We start from the raw sequence: 20,954 nt of genomic DNA, 5'->3' as shown, positions 1-20,954 counted from the left end.
CTATGCGTTTTCATGTGTACAAATGATCCAATGGAGTATCACCACTTAAATGTACTTTAACTGTCTGTTAAAACTCTTTGTTTCTTACAAAATTAACAAAATTGCTCTACCATTACTCGCATTGTAGTAAGAAAATCACCAAAGACACAGGCGCGTTTGGCAAAAATAGAATGTAAACATATGCTTGCATACAGATATGGCGACATTTACAATTAGAATTTCTAAATATAGATAATTTTCAATCTGCAATATGAATTAATCCTTTTTCAGTGGGTTTTTTAAATTACCCAAACAACGGTATTCTCGCGCCTTCGGCGCTGGACTCCACTTTGCTGCACATTAATTTTCTGCTACATGTAGCGACGCCACTGACTTACCTCGTTTAAGAATAATTAGTGTTTGAATTGTCACATTTTTTTCCCCAATCCCTTGCACAACTCGGGTACTAAATGTTATTCTAACGCATTGCATAATAAAAGCTAAAAAAAGCTCTAAAATTTCAAAATTATGACATCAAATTTGTTTCCATTAATTATGCCATGGTATAGTCATTGGAACATCTCAAGAAGGAGGTACCAGAAAACGGTGTCCAGCATGATAATAGCATGTATTCCAAAGATCCCCATTTATGAAAACACTAACACACCTTTGTCTTGTTAAAATAAATTTCTTCTTTTTTTCCTTTAAGATCACAGAAGAGCTCACCCACAGGAGTTTGACGTTCTGTCAATAATATATAGTATACATATATAAAAAATACCTCAATATACTATATAAAAACAATGAAAATTTTGGCCAGCGATGCATTTCATTCCTGGTGTTTTTATATAGTATATAAGGGTATTTTTTTATATATATGTATACTATATATTATTGACAGAACGTCAAACTCCTGTGGCTCACCACAGGATAACCAAACTCGTTCTGATTGATGACCTTCGCTTCTTTTCAAGGTCACAAGTGCCATAGAAAACAATTATCACTAATCAACAAGAGATCCCAGAGGGATCTTGACGCCCGCCAAAGAATGATCTAAGTCTAGCTGACAATGGAAAGAGGGATCTTTTCTCTGATTTTCAAACTTTCACTACATATTACTACATATGAAATTTGAGAAAGATCCTTTCAGTACTTTCTGAATTATGTAACAGTAACAAGCTTTCAATTATCAAAATCCAAAATGACTTCCTGTCAGCCATCTTGTTGACGGATTGGTCCGCAAATGCAATATGCACAACTAAGGTCCTAGGGGAACCTACATATAAAATTTGAGAATAATCCCTTCAAAACTTTCTAAGAAATAGCGGTAACAAACTTCAACTATCAAAATCCATGATGGTGGCCTGTTGGCCATCTTGTTGCCGATCAGTCCCAAAATGTAATATGCATAACAAGGGCCATAGGGGAACCTACATATGAAATTTGAGAAAAATCCCTCCCCCCCCCCCCCCCCCCCCCACCCCCCAATGTACCCAGCAGCCTTTTGACGAGTTCAAAATATAATAGTCCTAACCAAGTCGGACTCATTCCTATTGAAAATGAACAAATAATGCTCAAACAATTTTTGCTAAGGATCTCGAGATCCTTCAATCTATGAAGAAAATTCAATTTTGTAATAAGTGCTAGTTGAGAAGATATTTTGAAATTTTAGTCAGTGTGACCCCTTTTGGCCTCTTACACACACGATGGCGGGAACCATATAATTCATAATTTTGATTAGCCTTTGGACATAGAAGATCTAATTTTTTTACAAATTACGATTATAAAATATTCAGTAATCATAAGAGAAAGGGATTCTAAGGAATCTTTAAACTATATTTGACCCAATAAGTACCCTGTCCCTAAAAGTGCACCTCCCACTTTATGATGCCACAATTTCATTTCCGTATGTTGACCCCAATACATTCTGGAACTACGAAAACCCTGTACAATACGTTTCTTAATTTGAGAGATTGGACCAAATTTGTCCTATTAAGTACTCCTTATTTTTTTTTATTTTTTTCAACCACCCTGGGCACTTATTAGGTCGAATATAGTAGCAATTATTTTCAGGGTCGTTTTTCAAAAATTAAAACAAAATAGGTAAGTAAATTACAAAACAGAATGTGTAATTTATTCATTTCTCTCAGCATTCAGCATCTATACATGACAACAGAACATAACTTACAAATGAAGGTACAGGACTAGGTGCAATGCCTGTACTAGATCTTTTAAAACAAATAGCACTATACATATGTAATAAACTCTGTATTGCCTTAGAGAACTTAAGTATTTGTATAAATATGTGTCACTTGTTAGTCTTCAGCTCAGTGCTATATTGTCAGATTTCTACTCCTGTCTCACGATCAAAGTGATTGGTCATATAGTACAGTTTAATGTGTGTACAACTCAAACTATTGCACCCATCGGACCATCCTCAATATTCCAGGGGTTCCGATCACTTATGATCTTTACACCCCTGAAATATCTCATAGTAAAATTGAAGACAGCTCAGCAGAAAACATTTGATCAATCAAAGACCAGCAAAGATTTCCTCTGAAGACTACAGAGAGTGACGCCTAACATTAAAGCCACACAGTCGACCACAATGTACCGTTATACGACTCTTTTGATGTACATCAAATGACTGAATTAAGTATACTGTTCTGTTGCCTCCAGTTTTACTATGAGATAGTCCAGGGGTGAAGAGATCGTAAGTGATTGGAACCCCTGGAGTATCAAGGATGTCATCGTACTCTCTTTACACTCACACAAACTGTTCTCTCATCGTCTATTTTACATTGTATCTTTCAATACAGAATTTTAAACTTCTTATTGATGCAAAATCTGTGTGCAAGAAATATACTTTTCCTTTTTTAGATGAAGCAACTTTTAGTAAAAATTCTTCTAAAATTTTATATCAATTACTTGCTGCCAGATCAAACAGACTCAAATTTGACATTAGTGAGGTTGTTCCCTGTTGTAATGTGTTAATTTGACATCAACTTGTACACAGACTCTCACAAAACCCATCTGACTGTCCCTAAAAAATAGTCGTTTGTTTGAAAATTAATACCTAAGAGAAAATGGCCCCATATGCTCATGACTACTGATCTTTCAGATTGGGAATATCAAAATAGAAACTTCACAAAGCACATATTCAGCCACATCTTCTCAATAAACGACCACATCTTGTTAAGTTGATCTATCCTAATCTTTCACTTCCATTGTTTCTTGATAGACATGTTCTTCTCAGAGTCCTTCTGCATAACCTGTGTGACAAAATGGGAACCATTTCAGATGTAAATCATTAAAAGATTTTTCCAGTCAGAAACCACATTTAAATGTTAGTCCAATCTTATGTAACCTATAGACAACTTAATGACCATGAAATACACTTTATTCCAGCAATATGTCATTCAGCTTCTCATCTCCTAGTTTGTCAATATTCTTATTGATCATTTAATTAAATTCATATTTTACGCAGTTGTCACACAAGTTAAGGGTGTAACATTCAATTGCGTTACACATGTATCGCGACATTTTCTTGACAATACTATTTTGCAACACATCCGTCTTGTTTTCATATTCCATCTTGTTTTTGATACAATACGATACATTCAAATGATAGTACAATTACAATGATCAGTCATATAGAATAATTAATCTTCAAATAATATTAAGAAATGATAGATCAGTTTCAAAAATATTGAATAGCAAGTATCTTAGTATAATAATAAATTAATTAGTTTTTAAAAATCAAATAAGTTTCTTTTTTTACATTTGTGTTTGAATGAATACTCAATGTTATATTTTGTTAAAACATAGCAAATAGAAAGATTGTAGCTTATTTGTAAAGATATGTATATCGTATCGTATCGTAAAGTATCGTATCGCAACCAAATGTAACGATACTTATTTTATCAAGACATCAGAGTATCATTACACCTCTAGATATGTATCTTCTTTTATCTGTAGTAGCACTCATAAATATCAAATGTGAAAAACATTCCAAAATATTATCAATACCTTTGCAACAGCTAGTTCAAAGTCTTCTTGTGTGACATGGACTCTTCTCTCTCTAAGGGCATACATTCCTGCCTCTGTACATACACCCTGTAACAGAAAATATCAACATTACATCATTACATCCTTATAACCTCACACTATTCCTGCCTCTGTCATACACCTGTAACAGAAATATCAATATTACATCTTCGCCTCTATTCCTGCCTCTGTACATACACCCTGTAACAGAGAATATCAACATTACATCTCCATGCCTCTGTACATACACCCTGTAACAGAGAATATCAACATTACATCTCCTTGCCTCTGTACATACACCCTGTAAAGAGAATATCAACATTACATCTCCTTGCCTCTGTACATACACCTGTAACAGAGAATATCAATACTACACATTTCTCGCCTCTGTACATACACCAACAGAGAATATCAATACATCTCCTTGCCTCTGTACATACCCCTGTACACAGCCTTAAACCCTGTAACAGAGAATTTCAACATTACATCTCCTCGTTATAACCTCACACTATTACTGCCAAGTGAATTCCACATATGATATTGTGTTTTGTATTGTATATATGCGACGATGTTTGCTACACCATGACAATTGGTTATCATTATCTAGCGACAATAAAATCACATATTTTTATTTCATCAATATCATTTAATACAATAGATTATACAGATAACTAAAGTACCTTTTCACAATGTTCTAATGTCTGCAGGGGAAAATGTGCTGTAAAGTCTTTCGTCATGGATACAGATGTTATAAATATCATATAATTTTCAAAGTTTCATACAACAAATACCCAATACATATAGTTTGCTGCCAGTGACACATTCGTGGAGGATAAAACCTTTTTTTCCAACTGAAAATCAACTAATGAAATTACATATATTAAGACAAAATTAAGAGAAATTGTTTCTAGATATGTTCATTAATTGCTTACCTTCACTTCAGCACCTGATGCCCCTGGCATCATCTCAGCAATTTTCCGTAGATTAATTCCTCTGGTTAAGTTCATTTTTCTGGAGTGGATTTTAAGGATGTCCAGTCGAGCCTATAAATAATTAGATTTATATTAAAAGCAATAAGAGCATTAAATTTTGTAAAACAAAGATTTCTTTTTAATAGCCTTTGCTACAGATAACAATCATATCCTCTCAAAACATAACATAATCTTTATTCACATCTTTATAAAATGCATACTGTGCAGGAAAATCATGATCAATCATTCAGAACAATTTAGTACTGTAGAATGATTTTTCAAAAAATAATTTACAGTATCCAGTATCTAACAATGGTTACATCACTATGTTGAAGGATCCAATGAGTCATGATGATTGGATATCAAAGCATCCAGTTGACTCTAGATATTTAAGATTTTCTGGAGTCAAATCAGCAGTATGGAAACATATCTAAATACACACGTTCCTTCAAAACTCAAAATTTTTGGGAGTCAAAAACACACTCTAAAGTGTCAACTGGATGCCTTGTACATACTCACTATATTCCTATGGCATATGTTTTCCGCATAGTATTGCAAGTAGTATTAAAATTGGCTAAAATTACGTACTTCTTCATTTGGTGGAGGGAATTCAATCTTTCTGTCTATTCTTCCAGGTCGTAACAAAGCAGAATCTAAAATATCTATTCTGTTAGTCGCCATAATAACCTGAAAAACAATAAATCATAATTATCATAAATTTTAGAAAAATATTGCATCTGAAGGTTAATTTTGAAACATATTGACATAAAGAAGACATCAGACGTCACAAGAGTTGAAACAAATGGCCAGACATTCCGACTGGCAAGGACTGTCGGACCAAACAAGATTTTGCCAGACCAAACAATAATATGAATTTTTGAAGTAAACATAACTTCCTGCTAATGGTATCCAGGCAGCTGTTTTCATGATTATCTTATGCAGTTTATGTTTTTGCCAGGTTCAGCACCTGCGCAATATTTCAGAGATACCATTTCTACTGACTTCTGATACTCAATATTGACGGACAGTTGGTCAGGACTGGATTTTTTGAAAATGGGCGGACCCGAGTCAAATTTTGACCTCAGGACATGTCTGTCGGACAGACATCAAATTTCGAAATACGTGAGTCGCAATGTCCGAGACATGTGCAAACTGTAGCCCTCATCATTTTATCAGGTCAGTTATTCATATTTGTGATGTTAGCCTATTTGTGTTTGAATGCCAGGTCAAGGTTGTGGTAAAGCATTTTCTGAACATTTCTGGTCTGACACTTCTTTTACTTGAACACATGTATAAAGACTATTTTGTGTATCATCTGAATAACAAGCATGTCAGACCTTGAAATGAAGGTCAAATTCAAGATAAAGGTGACATGTGTGTGCATTAATTAATAGCCGTAAAAAATATTTTCTTTATTTAATTATACAAATTTAATTTGATTCAGTCTATAGAAGACTCAAGCATAAAGTGAATTGGACCATAAAAGGTTTATAACGGACATATAAAAGTTATATTAATACATATTTTTAATTGATTCAGTCTAAGAAAATCTAGCATAAAGTAATTGATCATAAAAGGTGTATATCTACATATATTCAAACATATTTAATTGATTCAGTCTAAGAAAATCTAGCATAAAGTAATTGATCATAAAAGGTGTATATCTACATATATTCAAACATATTTAATTGATTCAGTCTAAGAAAATCTAGCATAAAGTAATGGATCATAAAAGGTGTATATCTACATATATTCAAACATATTTAATTGATTCAGTCTAAGAAAATCTAGCATAAAGTAATGGATTTCATAAAAGGTGTATATCTACATATATTCAGAATCATAAAAGGTGTATATCTACATATATTCAGATCATAAAAAAGGTGTATATCTACATATATTCAGATCATAAAAGGTGTATATCTACATATATTCAGATCATAAAAGGTGTATATCTACATATATTCAGATCATAAAAGGTGTATATCTACATATATTCAGATCATAAAAGGTGTATATCTACATATATTCAGATCATAAAAGGTGTATATCTACATATATTCAGATCATAAAAGGTGTATATCTACATATATTCAGATCATAAAAGGTGTATATCTACATATATTCAGATCATAAAAGGTGTATATCTACATATATTCAGATCATAAAAGGTGTATATCTACAAATATTCAGATCATAAAAGGTGTATATCTACATATATTCAGATCATAAAAGGTGTATATCTACATATATTCAGATCATAAAAGGTGTATATCTACATATATTCAGATCATAAAAGGTGTATATCTACATATATTCAGATCATAAAAGGTGTATATCTACATATATTCAGATCATAAAAGGTGTATATCTACATATATTCAGATCATAAAAGGTGTATATCTACATATATTCAGATCATAAAAGGTGTATATCTACATATATTCAAACATTTTATGTTGTTACCTTAATGTTCTGTTTGGGCTCGAAGCCATCTAACTGGTTCAGTAGTTCCAACATAGTTCTCTGTACCTCACTGTCACCTAGATGAAATTCATATAGTGGTGTCATAACATTTGGAACTCAGTAAATCCATTCATAAATGATACCTTGGATGAACCTAAAACTGGTATTTATAACACAATCTCAAGAAGAAAAGTTTCCCATATTAAGAGATTAGACGAGATATGATTTTCTTGCATCATGTATTTTCAGTATTGTATATACATCTGTAGTCTGTTAATCAGAAATTATATTAAAACCAAAGCCAAATCTTATTGTCAATAGGACATCAATCAAATCAGATTGTTTTATTGCCTGATTATTTTCCAGCTCATACCTCCAGATCCTCCTTCTAATCTAGAAGATCCAATGGAATCGATTTCGTCCATGAAAATGATGGATGGTGCATGTTCCCTAGAGAAGAATAAATCACATTACATCAGCAGGTTCCTGGGAATATAGCCCCTAATCAATACTTTACTCATCTATAATGCAAACTTGTAAATGTTAGAAATTCCATTCCATTATGATACTCTACACTTGTACTTGTAAATGTTAGAAATTCCATTCCATTATGATACTCTACATAACGCTCCAATACAAGATCTAACAATGTCCCGTTAAGGGTCACCTCAGCATGACCTTTGGCCTAGAATCGAAACATCTCGACATACAATATTTAGCTAGTAGCCATTAATACTTCTGAGGGAATCAACCACACTGAAGATTTTGTAGGCGAGCCGCTAATTGGCTAACCACTGGGGTCATGATGAGGTGACCCCCTAACGCTAGATCTTGTATTGGAGGATCACATAGAGCATCGTAGTGGAGCTGAATTACAAATTTTTATTTCATTAAGATTGGGAATATGCATTTCAAATACTTCTATTTTAAAAGTTTAAGTTCATTAACTACAAATTCAGGCCAGTTTACTACACAAGTCATTTGGTTCAAATTGAAAATTGTATATAAGCTACTTCAAATTTAGTGTGATTTACTTTCTACATTTTCAGCCATTAAATAAAAGATCCAAAAGGTTTACAGTATTACTTGACACTGCCATACCCTGGATCACATATATATGGCATACAACTATCCGTACATTATACTTATCTTTTGGAATTAATGACTTTTAACATGAATTTTATTAGTAGCCCATAAATAAGATATGGGAAGTTATCCCTGAACCAGAAGTCCCATGTTTCATACCTGGCCATCACAAACAGTTCTCTGACCATTCTGGAACCTTCACCAATAAACTTCTGTACGAGCTCGGAGCCAGAGACTCGGATGAATGTACACTCTGTATGGTGAGCCACAGCACGGGCCAGTAATGTCTTTCCAGTCCCCGGAGGGCCATACAAAAGTACTCCCTGGTGGAGAAAATTGGGACAGATATCACAGTCAGAAAACTTGTCTAGGATATTACATCGTATAAAATAATGATTCTGTGCAATATCCTTTCAGGTGAATAAAATAATCAACAGCTAGTTCATTGTTACAACTAGGAGACAAACAGACTAATAGCATTGAAATATCAATTGTGTATAAAAATCTATTACAAAGTTATTGACATGGTAGTAGTATTGAATGACTTTTTTGTTTATACCAACCTTTGGTTGGGCGATTCCTAGAGCCTCAAACAGTTCTGGATGTTTTACTGGCAGTTCAATAACTTCCTTGATTTCTTTGATCTGTTTATCGAGACCTCCGACCATTTCATACGTCGAGTCTGGTACCTTCTCCACCATCATCAAACTAACCAGAGGATCCACCTAAAGTCATATCAAAATTGTTAACAATAAAAATCTCATTAATATAACAGATCAATCAGTATAATAATAATCTAATATCTTACATGAATATTGCTCCATGTGAATTTAAGCATTTTACTAATTATTAATTTCTTATATATGGTTAATTTCTAGAAACTGTTATAGGATGGCGTTAAAGGGTAACAGCTCAATAAATGCATTTTTTCTTTCATCTATAGGCAATGGGCAGTCAAATGGAACAGGAAGAGTTAAAAGTGTTCTATTCTTAATTACAACAGAATGCTTGTTCTGAGCTTTCACCTAGATGAGCCCATGGCTCCAGTTAAGATGAATTCAAGTCATTTTTCCAAAAGTCTGTATCAAATGTGCTCTTTTTAAAAACAGATATTTGCACAATTGCCAGTTAATATCATTGATAAATTTATAAATAAATATTTAACTTAATCTAAATATGTGTGTTGAGTTTTGGGTTCGCACAGAGTTGTACCCCTCTCTTTAAAAAATGCGAGTACAATTACCCACCCCTTCAAAAATTATCTGGAGCACTGTGAGCCTTCCGTCTGAATTACAAAAAATGCTCCTTCAGTCTGGAGTCATTTAGCCTATAATACACATGATAATTGATGATCTTTACTTTGTGACAATATAAGTTGCCCTTATATTGAGAATAACTGACCAAAGATTTTTATGAACCTTAACACTATCAAAGAAATCCTTTGAGCTTTACAGCGCCGTTACAATAAGCATACATGTGACGGCCAGTCTAGTAGGTGGTTCGCTTGATTGGTAGCTAGTCAGGTTGCATGGTAGCTAGTCAGTTTGCCAACGACATTCAATAAGCTGTGTAAGCACGGCTCTCATTGGCTGTTGCTTCAATGTAGGGGCGGAGCTAAAACAGTTCGAAATGTCTGTCGTCGATTACTACATAAAACAATTGGCATCGTAAGCTTCATAAACGTGTGCCCCGAAACGATATATGTAGCGTGACGGCACGTAAAACTCTTCACTTCAGTAAGCTTCATAATGTAAAAAGGTTACACAAATACATTTTAATTACCTCATGTATAGACTCTAAATCAGCGCTAATCAGTGAAGTAGCCTACGTATGGAAAGAGCTACTGTTGTAGCGGAAAAGTCAGTCAGAAATTGTACGGAAAAGAAATCACCTGCTTCTGACTAATTATAACTTTACCGCAAGGTGTGTGAAACCAAATCGGGTACAATGTACAACCGACCATCGTGTCTTGTCAAAATATATTCCGATAAAACACGGCATTGACACGTACCTGGATGTTAATAGGGGATGCTATTCCAGCTGTAGGCGTAGATAATTTTAACTTTGTCACCAGTATTTAACCAGAGAGATGCATTTGAATCTAGTGTTGACAATTTCTCGGCTAAAATCAACATAAATTTTGTAAACTACCGCCGTGCATGCGCCAACGTCCGAGAACATTACCTCGAATATGAATCGAATTAGATTATAACTATTTAGGCAATGCATTCAAACACAAAGTCTACAACTAGAATAACATCCCCTACTACATGTAACATCCAGGTATGTATCAAAACCGTGTTTGATCGGAAAATATTCTGATAAGACATAATCTATTGTCAGCCGTACTAGATTTGTTTTTCCACATCAAACGGACCTTGCAGCGGAAAAGTCAGTCAGAAGGTACAACATTAACTAACGTTAGATTTGGCTGTGACATTACATGTAACATTAGAATGGATACAATAGATCTAAACCCAACACATTAATAAACACGATGAAAAGTTTGATCCATTGGAACGTTGGTAGATACATAACGTTACGCTACAGTATGACTACTCCCCGAAGTCGAGAGAAATGGCAAATAATTTATGAACAAAACATTCTCAACACATCCGCTTAATAAGTGAAACAAAACAATTACGAATTTTTAATACAGAGATTGAATGTATACATAGTAAAAAAATTAAATAGTACACAACATGATCAAACACATTGTACAACCGAGTCAGGCATAAACATCAAAGATCCGCTGGCTCGATCCGCCTTCTTCTCAATGTTTTAGGCGATCTTGTCAGTCAGGGGGCAATCAGTCGGGCTGCCGATGCTTCAGCCAATCAGTGCCTTCGTTACATGCCACCTAAAATCTAATCTACTGCATCAGTTACTAGCCTACTAGATCAGCTACCAGCCAATGTGTCTATCGAGTGAATGAATGTAAACAGGAACACTTGTTGTAACGGCGCTGTAATATGGTAACACTGTTGATTGGTTACCTTATTTGGAAGAATTTTATGAAGTGTATAGCTGTCATTTCTAAGGGCTACTCGGCAGTTAGGTGTGATGTCGTTGATATCAATGTTTTTGTCCAAATCCACAACAAATTTTCCCTCTGGGTGAACCTAAAACAACAGAAAATATCACATCTCAACTTTAACCAATGACATCAACATTAAAGACATTTTTTTCTATTTTAAGATATTAATAAACATACTTATCTTGGTTCAATGAAATTTTTAGCATAAAATGTGTTCAGAACAGGTGCAGTAATGATTTCATGCATTCGTTATTTTATAAGATACAGAAACTACCATTTAATATTTTAAAGCAAAATGGCCGACACAAAAAGCGCTAAAATTTGATTACCTCTAGAATGTGTAGGTTTGTAGTATGTTGCGGCTTATAATCCAGAAAATGTATTTTCAAAATTTATATACAGTATTAAGTTTACGTATAATCTGCCTCAATTCTGTAAAAACCTTAGAACTATGTATCTTGTAGAAAAAGTATAAACCACATAGGACAAACCTTAGGAAGTATTTTGATACACTGATACTGAGTACTAAAAATTTACTCCATTGAAACAAAACTAAATACTGACATGTCCATAGTCGTTTAAAAACTTTTACAAACAATCTTGACCATATTTCATACTGACCTTGACAAGAACCTTTTTCTTGTCCATAGCTTTGACTACTTCACCCACATATGATCCTTGTTCTTGTAGTAACTGGAGTTCCTCTCGTAACATACGCACTGTAAAACATTCACTTATCATGCAGTTGATGTGAAAAATGTGAATATAATATCCATTAACTTACTAATAAATTCAGGATATTCCTTGTTTCTATGTGACATTTTATATCATTTCATGTTCTTTTACATTTTGACATTTTTTCAACATAATATGAAAATTTTAAAATGAAATACCCTGGCAAACTTTAAAATCAAATGCCCTGCATCAATTCTACCTTTTGCATTGAGTTCATTTCGTTGAGCTGCTAATCGTCTTAAGTTTTGGGTCTTTTCTGTTACCACAAGCTGTAAAGAAAAGCATAAAGAAAATATAAAACTTCATACATAACTTGCAAACTTAAAATGTAAAACTGTTGAATTGATACTACTTCATGTATATGTATTAACAGTGTACAATGTAGTTCAAAGGATAATAAATCATAATCTGATATTTTCTACATAATACTTATTTTCACATCCATGCTACAATACTACCTTAAATGTTTCCTTTACGTTGAGAAAAAATTAAAAAAAATTTAAATTGTGGTATATAATATTTTTAAGAAATATATTCATTATCGGTATGTACTTTTCAGTAAACAGCATATCACATGGTACAATACAATGTAAAACTGATTTACATTGTATGGTATTCAGAACAACTTTAGAGACATTTACCTCCAGCTCTTCATTTTTACTGACATAGTACTGTTTGATTCCCTCATGGTGGACAGACTTGTCGTCCACCTCCATCTTCTACAATGTATAAATAATTTGGTTTTAAAACAACGAGTAAACTCTAAAATATCAAAGCAGCTTACCTAAAAAGAAAAAAAATTGAGAGTTTATGTTCTGAACTTCTGTATATTACAGCCTAGTAGTTGCTACAAATATACAAAATGATATAAAATGACTTAGCTATAGACGGTCTACAACATTGTTTTTATTGTTGTTGCTCTTGAGAGAAAATTTTTAAAGATGCTCCACCGCTGACAAATAGTATTTTTCCTCACTCAATAAAAAACGATAGCTGACAAATTTGTATATTCCTTCAGTTACAAAAGTTACTTATTTTACACCATTATCACAATTGAAAAGTTTGAGCTTTTAATTTTATTTCAAGATAAAATATCAAATATAATTAATTGCATCCCAAAAAAAAACGGTGGCACTATGTTCTATATGGAATGAAGTACCGATTGCGCATGCACCAAAGTCAAAATAATTAAATCATTTAACATTATCATTTTTGTATTAATTAGACATGTTTATACATGATTAAACATCAATTATTCAATCTAATTAAAATTAGACTTGTAATTCCACTCCACTAATGCCCCATTTGGGGTCACCTCACCATGACCCCTATGGTTAACCAATCAGCGTCTCGCCGACAGAATCGTCGGTGTGGTTGATTCATTCGGAAATATAAACGGCTAAGAGTACATCCCGAGATGTTCCAATTCTAGTATAAGCCATGGGTCGTTCTGAGGTGACCCAGAACGGGGCATTGTAAGATCTTGCATTGGAGCATAACTTGGAGCATCTTAGTGGAGTGGAATTACAAGTCTAATTTTAATTAGATTGATCAATTATTATATATATATATATTCAAATTATGAGTATCATTTATGCTCTGTGGGTGGTTGATCATCTTTAAACAGTATATTTACATTTTCACTGCAGTCCCGCTATGTAACCTTACCAAGCACAGTTTGCATTCATATATAAACTTCAAGCACTTAGTATGACATCATTAACAATGTGACGTCACAACTGTCGTGCCAGCAATCACGGAAAACGCTCACGTCTGTTCAAATAGCTGTTCCATCAATGACGATAATAAATGATTTATTCATTATAGATGCAAAAACCCTTGGGATTTCATCATAAAATTGTAGCCAAATGTAAATATAAGCATTGAATTTTTTCTGATGGGATTCTTTGAATTTGCCTTTGTCCAGTTGGCACTCATATTGGCTATGAATCCCAACTAAAACTGCAACAAGACAGTCAATGCTTAAATATACTGATGTAAACAGTATTAAGTTGCTTCTAATTCAAAATTTATCATGTAACTCAGACTAAGAAATTAAGATATATGAAAGAGGCAGTCAGAAGACAATATCTTTTCCGCTACAACATTAGCTGTATTTTGTGGAAACCTGCATTGTAGCGTCTTCTATCAGATGACTTTCCTCATGAAAATTTGTGTGTAATCATACAAATTCACATGCGATGGCGAGAATTGGTCGCCTGCCAGTAAAAAGCTAGCAAAATACTGCTACTATAGTACAATAAGCTATTAAAGTGACAAATGTAATGACAATGGCTGGAGTGACCAAGTGCAGAGATGTCTTTGATTCAACGGGCCGGATTCAACTATTTAACAGGTCTCGCACAAACCTCATACGGGGTATATAACCCCAACTGAGCTATAATACCTCAAATAGGGTATACATATATACCCCAATTGATGTTATGCAAAGGTTATTTACGTACAGCATTAAAAGCGTGCATAATCGATAATTCACACCTGTGTCACATGAAAGTACGTGTCGGCACGGTAAGGCGTGCGTGTTGCACGTTTTACAAATTTCTGTACCTTGTCTCGAAAATCATGTTTAAAATGTTTGTTTACCTGCATTGTCAGCAATACATGTCAATAAAAGCTCTGCAAACCCCATTTAGCGTTCATATTTTGTCTTGAAACTCCAACGGACTGCACATCACACACGAACGAAGCACACGGTTGACCGGAAGTGACTTGCAACCAAGTAAGTGTAAAACAAAAGCGGGATATTACGCCCGCATATGTAATCAACGTGTAAAAGTATGACAGCCCATAACTGACATAACACCTGGTTATGATTTCATGGGTGTTAAATTTGTTATATAATTTTAAACGATTTAATAAACATTTAGTTATATATTTTTATTTAAATAACACTTCAAATTGGTTAACTATTGATAATAATTACGTAGATACAGTACAATAGTGACTTAATGACACTAATAAAAAATAAATAAATTGTACAATAAATTAATCTATGCAGTGGATATTTATAACTATTCTACAAATGAACACATAAACAACAAAACTAAACTTAGGAAAATTAGGTTATGAAGTTCAATTTTTTTTCAGCAGGATGAAACCAAAATGCAGCTGCCGAAAACATTCGGAATTTGTTCCCGCTCACAGCGAAAACAACAAGATACATAAGATCTCTGCAAACAAATTTCGCAAATGTGTAGTTCAGGCATTAATTGAACATAACTATTTATGCAGAACATCAACCTATTTGTGTGTGTTGTGCGCAAAATATTCAGAGCTTAATTTAGTTAAGCCTGTTGATGAGAGCGACCAGACCTTTCACGAGGTTCATGTCCAAAAGGTTATTGAAATGATAAACAATGACATTATACCAGAAACACAGATGTTAAATCTTATCAAGACGGTTGGACAGTTTTTGTGTTCAAAAGTGGTTTCTGATGCAATGGCATGTAAAGAGGATTACAAGGACGACAACATCTTAAAATCATATGACCCTAAATCTTGGCTTTCGAAGCAAAACAAACTGTTAGTGTCTTTTCTCACGTCCATGTGCTCAAATTTTGATGCAAACAACACACATCAATCAATGCCTGTCTATTGTTAAAGCCATAGAACAAATATACCTCGCATCTGCTTTCAATATCACGTTACCTCTTTCCTTTACATCATCACTTATCATATATTTTCTAACCGGAAGTAAGAGTGCTGTCCAGATAAATGCTGCAACATCACCATCAGGTAGTTACTCTTCACTCCTCAACTGGATCAAATCCTACAGCACCATTCCCGTTGCATGTCCACATACATCAGACATAGTTACATATTTTGACAACAATCAAGTACTTAGTAGAAACTGGAGAGTTCGGTATGATGCGAAAGCAAAATTAAGTGTTATCACCAACATCATCCACATTCTTCCTCTTTTCTCCACATCAATCCAAACCTCGCCACAACTTTCTCCGTTTCACTGGCTGTTTAACGACAAAATACGTACACTAGAAGCAGTTACACGCTATGTAGAAACAAGCCAGCAGTCATTTGAGACATATCAGCACCAGTTCATAGAGTCACGGTTGTACCATCTCAGACAAGAACACAACGGACACATTCACGATATCATAGACACTCATATACAGAAACAAAGATCACACAAAAAGACAGGCATCACCACCCCCTCTTCATCATTCATACACACAGACCCATACAAATTTGTCCAAGCTAAACACCCCGAGTCTCCACCAACTGTGTCAATGGGGAATCCCTGTATGGTAAATCCATGCAGCTATGAAGCTGTGGAAACTGTGCTGTCACATATAGCCAAAGAAACTTGTAGTGGCAACAGAAAGTGGACAATGGTTGGGTGTGACGGTTCTCCCTATATATTAGGTACGGTTTCGTGTTTCAGCTTGTAAATTTGTGTAAACGAATCTATTTTCGCGGCGACATAATTTCGCGATTTCATGCCAAATGGCTCTTGAACGATAATTTCATTTCGCAATGTAGACACATGTTGTTATACTGTATCCGTATATCGATGGCATTTTTGGTATAATATTCAACTGCTTTATTACAGGTTCACGTCTTGTGGAGAAAGTGTTTGTGTGTCCTCACTGTGGCGATCGTATTTTTGGTTCTAATCTTTTACTATCGCACTTGCATGACAAACACCAGCATGATGCCACAGCATCTGATTTACCACAGTTTTTAAAATTTAAGAACATATTGCTGCAACCAGGACTTGGCCATGTGGAAATTAACATGGTTAAATGCATGTTCAAACTCTTGTGGGAAGTATTCTTTAAAGATTTGGCCAAGATGCTTGGGTTTAACAGTCCAAAGGCCCAACTAGCTGCCAAGTCAGCATCCGACCACCATAAGAGCTTCCAGATGGTGGAGATTGCTCTGTTTGGTATGGCAGATGAACTTCTTGTGCCCTATTTTAGGGATCGTGTAGAAAGGGGAAAGGAAGTATCTGCTACTGACTATCTTAGTAATTGGGTGTCCGAAGTGGTTGACCCAAACTATCTGTTTGTGGTGTCCATTGTCTGCAACTACCTTCTGTCTCTCTATGTGTTTCGGGCTGGGATTCGACGGAACAACAGCGACGTCATAACGTGTAGCCGTGCCACCTTCACCGATCTATTCTATGGCATGAACATGACACATTACCAGGAGTTGGAAGTGAGAGACCTGAAGGTCAGAGTTCAAGCGCCGTTAGAGGTCAGGGAGTTTCTCGAATGTACCGAATCCTTTTCTGTGTCGGGAAATCCAAGCAAAGGTGAGGCTGGTGACTTTGTGTTAGAGGCCAGGAACCGCAGATGTAAGATGTGGATGCCTCCTGGAGCTCCTACAGAGCAGAGGTGGTTAAGGGTCTGTAGAAATTTCGACAGACTGGAAGAGGTATGTACACACATTTTGCAACCTAACAATAAAAAGGAAACAAATATATATAATTAATTATAATTTATTATGCAATGGACACCAGAATTCAATGAATTTCAAATAACGTTTATTTTTAACATTGATGTTGGTGCAGAAGGAATGCACCCAATACTCACAATCAGGTGCTTCACATCCAAGCCAGCACCATTTTCCTGATTTGTCATCGTCGATACCACAGATCTGGCAATGGTTTTTAGGGTGTTCAGAATCTGTCACACTTTGAATACCAGTCTGTGTACCGACGGTCACCGTGTTTGGTGTGTTTCTAGTAGCACATGTGTCGGTAGCCGTATCTGTGCTGTCGCATCTAGATCCGTCTTCATTCTGCAACAAATCATGAACAGGGAGATAAATCAACCCGTTTAATATCAATGGAAAACCCTTTTCTAATAAGATAAATCTATGAATTATTTCATTCAATGAATATTGAAATACCTTAAAGTAGTCGGTCTCGAAATGAAGATTTTCTCCGGACTGACTTCTTGTTTTGAGTGAAATATGTGTGCCAGTTACTTCAAAGATGTCTTTCGCCTAAAATGAAAAAATATAAAAATTACATCTGTCTTCAGATACGCACACAAACATACTAGGGCTATTTGAAGTAGGAGAGAATGAGAGAGACATGCAGCACACTGATCTGCGCACCGAGATCTTACAATGGCGCACGTCTGTACGAGCCAGTGACTATCTCTCAACTCCGAAAGGTAATGTTGCGCGGACAGGCTTACCGCATGTAATTTTGTGTACATCCGCCATAAAATTCACGATAGTTTGTTTCCACGATTTTTGAAAGTATAAATTCACGTGAAATGTTTTGAAGAATGCTTAATTTTGTGGAAATATCATAGGTATTGTAGAAAGTAGACGCAAACACACATATAGCAACAAGTTTTCATATGACTATTTTCGTGCGTCAATTTCCGGTCATAAACTTATTCCCGCCAAAATGAGTTACCACTGGGTAAACACACAAACATTGTAAATTAAATAAACGTGTAAAATTATGTTTCATTGTATTTCAGTTGTTAGAAAACACACTAGCCTCTCCGGTGAAGAACTAGATACCGACTTAATTAATATTCAAAGGAACTGCCGAGAGAACCGGGAAACCTACCAGAAACATCATTTTGACGGAACTAAGGCAAAGTTAACGCCTATATTTGTAGTTCCGCAAGATCGTACAAAGTATCATGATATTTCCAGGTAGGCGAAACAAGGTTTATGTAAGCACTTAATTTTTAAGTGGTGTTTATTTTGTTTTTCGATTTAAAAACGGAAAGAAAACATTTCAATACAATATATATGTAAATTGAAAATTTTCGATTAAAAGGAAGACGAAGTCCGAACTGGAGACCATGATTTTAACGGCCATAGAGGCCATTGGTGATTTGCGCGGTATTGAGGAGGAGAGCAGGATGAAGGCAAGATGGGCTGTTACAAAAACGGCCACAAAAGCTGCCTATATACAGCTTTACAAAGACGCAACAACATGTCTTGAGAATAATCAAATGAATGGTTAGTTTTGCATATATTGATAACTTTTGTGTATTCCATACCTTTTGAAACAAAGTGTCCCGCCTTTTACAATATGACTTTGATTTTGCCTTGTTATCTGAAATTGGCTTTGCTATGCGTTTTCCAGTATGATATGTCTTGCACGTTGGTTTTTGACCTTTAATATTCCCCCCGGGATTGGTTGCTCTTTTTGTTCTCTTCACATATTCTGTCGAAGTCGAATTCTGTTTTAAATGCATATGGATTACATGAGTAATGAAAAATTATGCTACATCACACAAGCACATATTTTATTTGATGAAAAATCGTGAAAGATTAAGAAAAAAATGCCAGTTTTTTATGATTTTAAATATTGTAGATGGCTTGTGCGACGTCGAAGATGGGGATGATGAATAGTGCTGAAATGATGTTGAACAAGTTGCATTTGTATATCACTAATAAAAGGTAATATGTGATTGACATACTTTATGAATTCTTGAATCATCCTTACTAAAACACTGAAATTAACTCACCATGACGATTTTTCCGAAGGGATGCTACCTGGGGATGCTGAATTAAAAGAACGCATCAACATATGAATACGGATTTTTAAAGCCAGGTGACTTAATTTGGTCGTTAAAAACGATGTGAAATATTTACAACGTTCTGCAGTGTATTTAAAACCAAAAAAATCAACCATTTTGAAATCGAAGCTAGAACAAATACATATGGTACTTATAGTTCACCGTAGAAAAGTACTCAAATTACATACCCGGACGTAATAGCCCGCCTTTGTTTTACACTTACTTGATTACAAGTCACTTCCGGTCAACCGTGCGCTTCGTTAGTGTGTGATGTGCAGTCCGTTGGAATTTCAAGACAAAATATGAACGCTAAATGGGGTTTGCAGAGCTTTTATTGACATGTATTGCTGACAATGCAGGTAAACAAACATTTTAAACATGATTTTCGAGACAAGGTACAGAAATTTGTAAAACGTGCAACACGCACGCCTTACCGTGCCGACACGTACTTTCATGTGACACAGGTGTGAATTATCGATTATGCACGCTTTTAATGCTGTACGTAAATAACCTTTGCATAACATCAATTGGGGTATATATGTATACCCTATTTGAGGTATTATAGCTCAGTTGGGGTTATATACCCCGTATGTGATGATGTGGATAATTACTGGATATCTATCATAATTACCAATTTACGCAGTTGTTTGAATATTTCTTATCGAATATTCCAGAAATGTAATTTAATTCGTTTCATTCAAATCTGAAATAAACCGATATAAAACACAATAAAATGGAAGTATTTCTAGTTTCAAACATGACCAAGCATTTTCAGCCACATGCAATTTACTTCATAACAGAACGTGTATTTTCGCAAAAAAATCGAAAGATGAAGTCACTCTTCACAGTTTCTATCAAACCTATAAGACCTTCTTTAGTAAAAAATACCTCCTTAACAACAGGAACAATTCAGAATACTATTAAAATTACGGATTCAAAACACCGGTAAGAAAAATCGCGTTTACCTGATCGGCAGCCATTTTGTATTTTTTGTCGATGTTCATTGTCATCTAGGCGCATGGAAATTGGAAATCGATTGGTTCCTGTTAAGCGTTTTGGAGACTATTTACACCAGTAATAAAAATTACAGATAGA

General features: G+C 34.8%; 3 protein-coding genes and 1 long non-coding RNA gene across 5 annotated transcripts; 2 read left to right on the top strand and 2 right to left on the bottom strand.

The window, feature by feature from the left end:
• Positions 1-2,087: 2,087 nt before the first annotated feature.
• On the bottom strand, positions 2,088-20,889 carry LOC138314977 (26S proteasome regulatory subunit 8). The gene is made up of 13 exons (XM_069255656.1): positions 20,825-20,889; positions 12,963-13,040; positions 12,521-12,590; positions 12,208-12,305; positions 11,546-11,671; positions 9,113-9,274; positions 8,709-8,872; positions 7,837-7,913; positions 7,464-7,540; positions 5,586-5,684; positions 4,959-5,069; positions 4,009-4,095; positions 2,088-3,251 (listed from the first exon to the last, which is right to left on the bottom strand). The coding sequence occupies exons 1-13, from the start codon at positions 20,867-20,869 to the stop codon at positions 3,198-3,200; spliced, it is 1,248 nt and encodes a 415-aa protein (XP_069111757.1). The 5' UTR covers positions 20,870-20,889; the 3' UTR covers positions 2,088-3,197.
• On the top strand, positions 15,903-17,524 carry LOC138312678 (uncharacterized). Its single transcript, XM_069253468.1, has 3 exons — positions 15,903-16,725; positions 16,913-17,399; positions 17,512-17,524. The coding sequence occupies exons 1-3, from the start codon at positions 15,903-15,905 to the stop codon at positions 17,522-17,524; spliced, it is 1,323 nt and encodes a 440-aa protein (XP_069109569.1).
• On the bottom strand, positions 17,401-19,944 carry LOC138314975 (uncharacterized). 2 transcript variants are annotated; one of them, XM_069255655.1, is made up of 5 exons: positions 19,809-19,944; positions 19,338-19,520; positions 18,217-18,312; positions 17,898-18,105; positions 17,401-17,761 (listed from the first exon to the last, which is right to left on the bottom strand). In XM_069255655.1, exons 1-5 carry the CDS (start codon positions 19,809-19,811, stop codon positions 17,544-17,546), a joined length of 708 nt encoding a protein of 235 aa, XP_069111756.1. In that variant the 5' UTR covers positions 19,812-19,944; the 3' UTR covers positions 17,401-17,543. The 2 variants fall into 2 exon arrangements, with proteins under 2 accessions (XP_069111756.1, XP_069111755.1); XM_069255654.1 differs by lacking the exon at positions 19,809-19,944 and having other exon boundaries at positions 19,338-19,535.
• LOC138314976 (uncharacterized) lies at positions 18,526-19,818 on the top strand. The gene is made up of 3 exons (XR_011207443.1): positions 18,526-18,984; positions 19,112-19,296; positions 19,655-19,818. It is a non-coding gene; the product is annotated as an uncharacterized lncRNA (long non-coding RNA).
• Positions 20,890-20,954: the final 65 nt, after the last annotated feature.

This window comes from Argopecten irradians, chromosome 2, assembly GCF_041381155.1.
Source record: "Argopecten irradians isolate NY chromosome 2, Ai_NY, whole genome shotgun sequence".
NCBI lineage: Eukaryota > Metazoa > Mollusca > Bivalvia > Pectinida > Pectinidae > Argopecten > Argopecten irradians.
The sequence above is the reverse complement of the archived record's forward strand: the minus strand, read 5'-3'. Positions and strand labels throughout refer to the sequence as shown.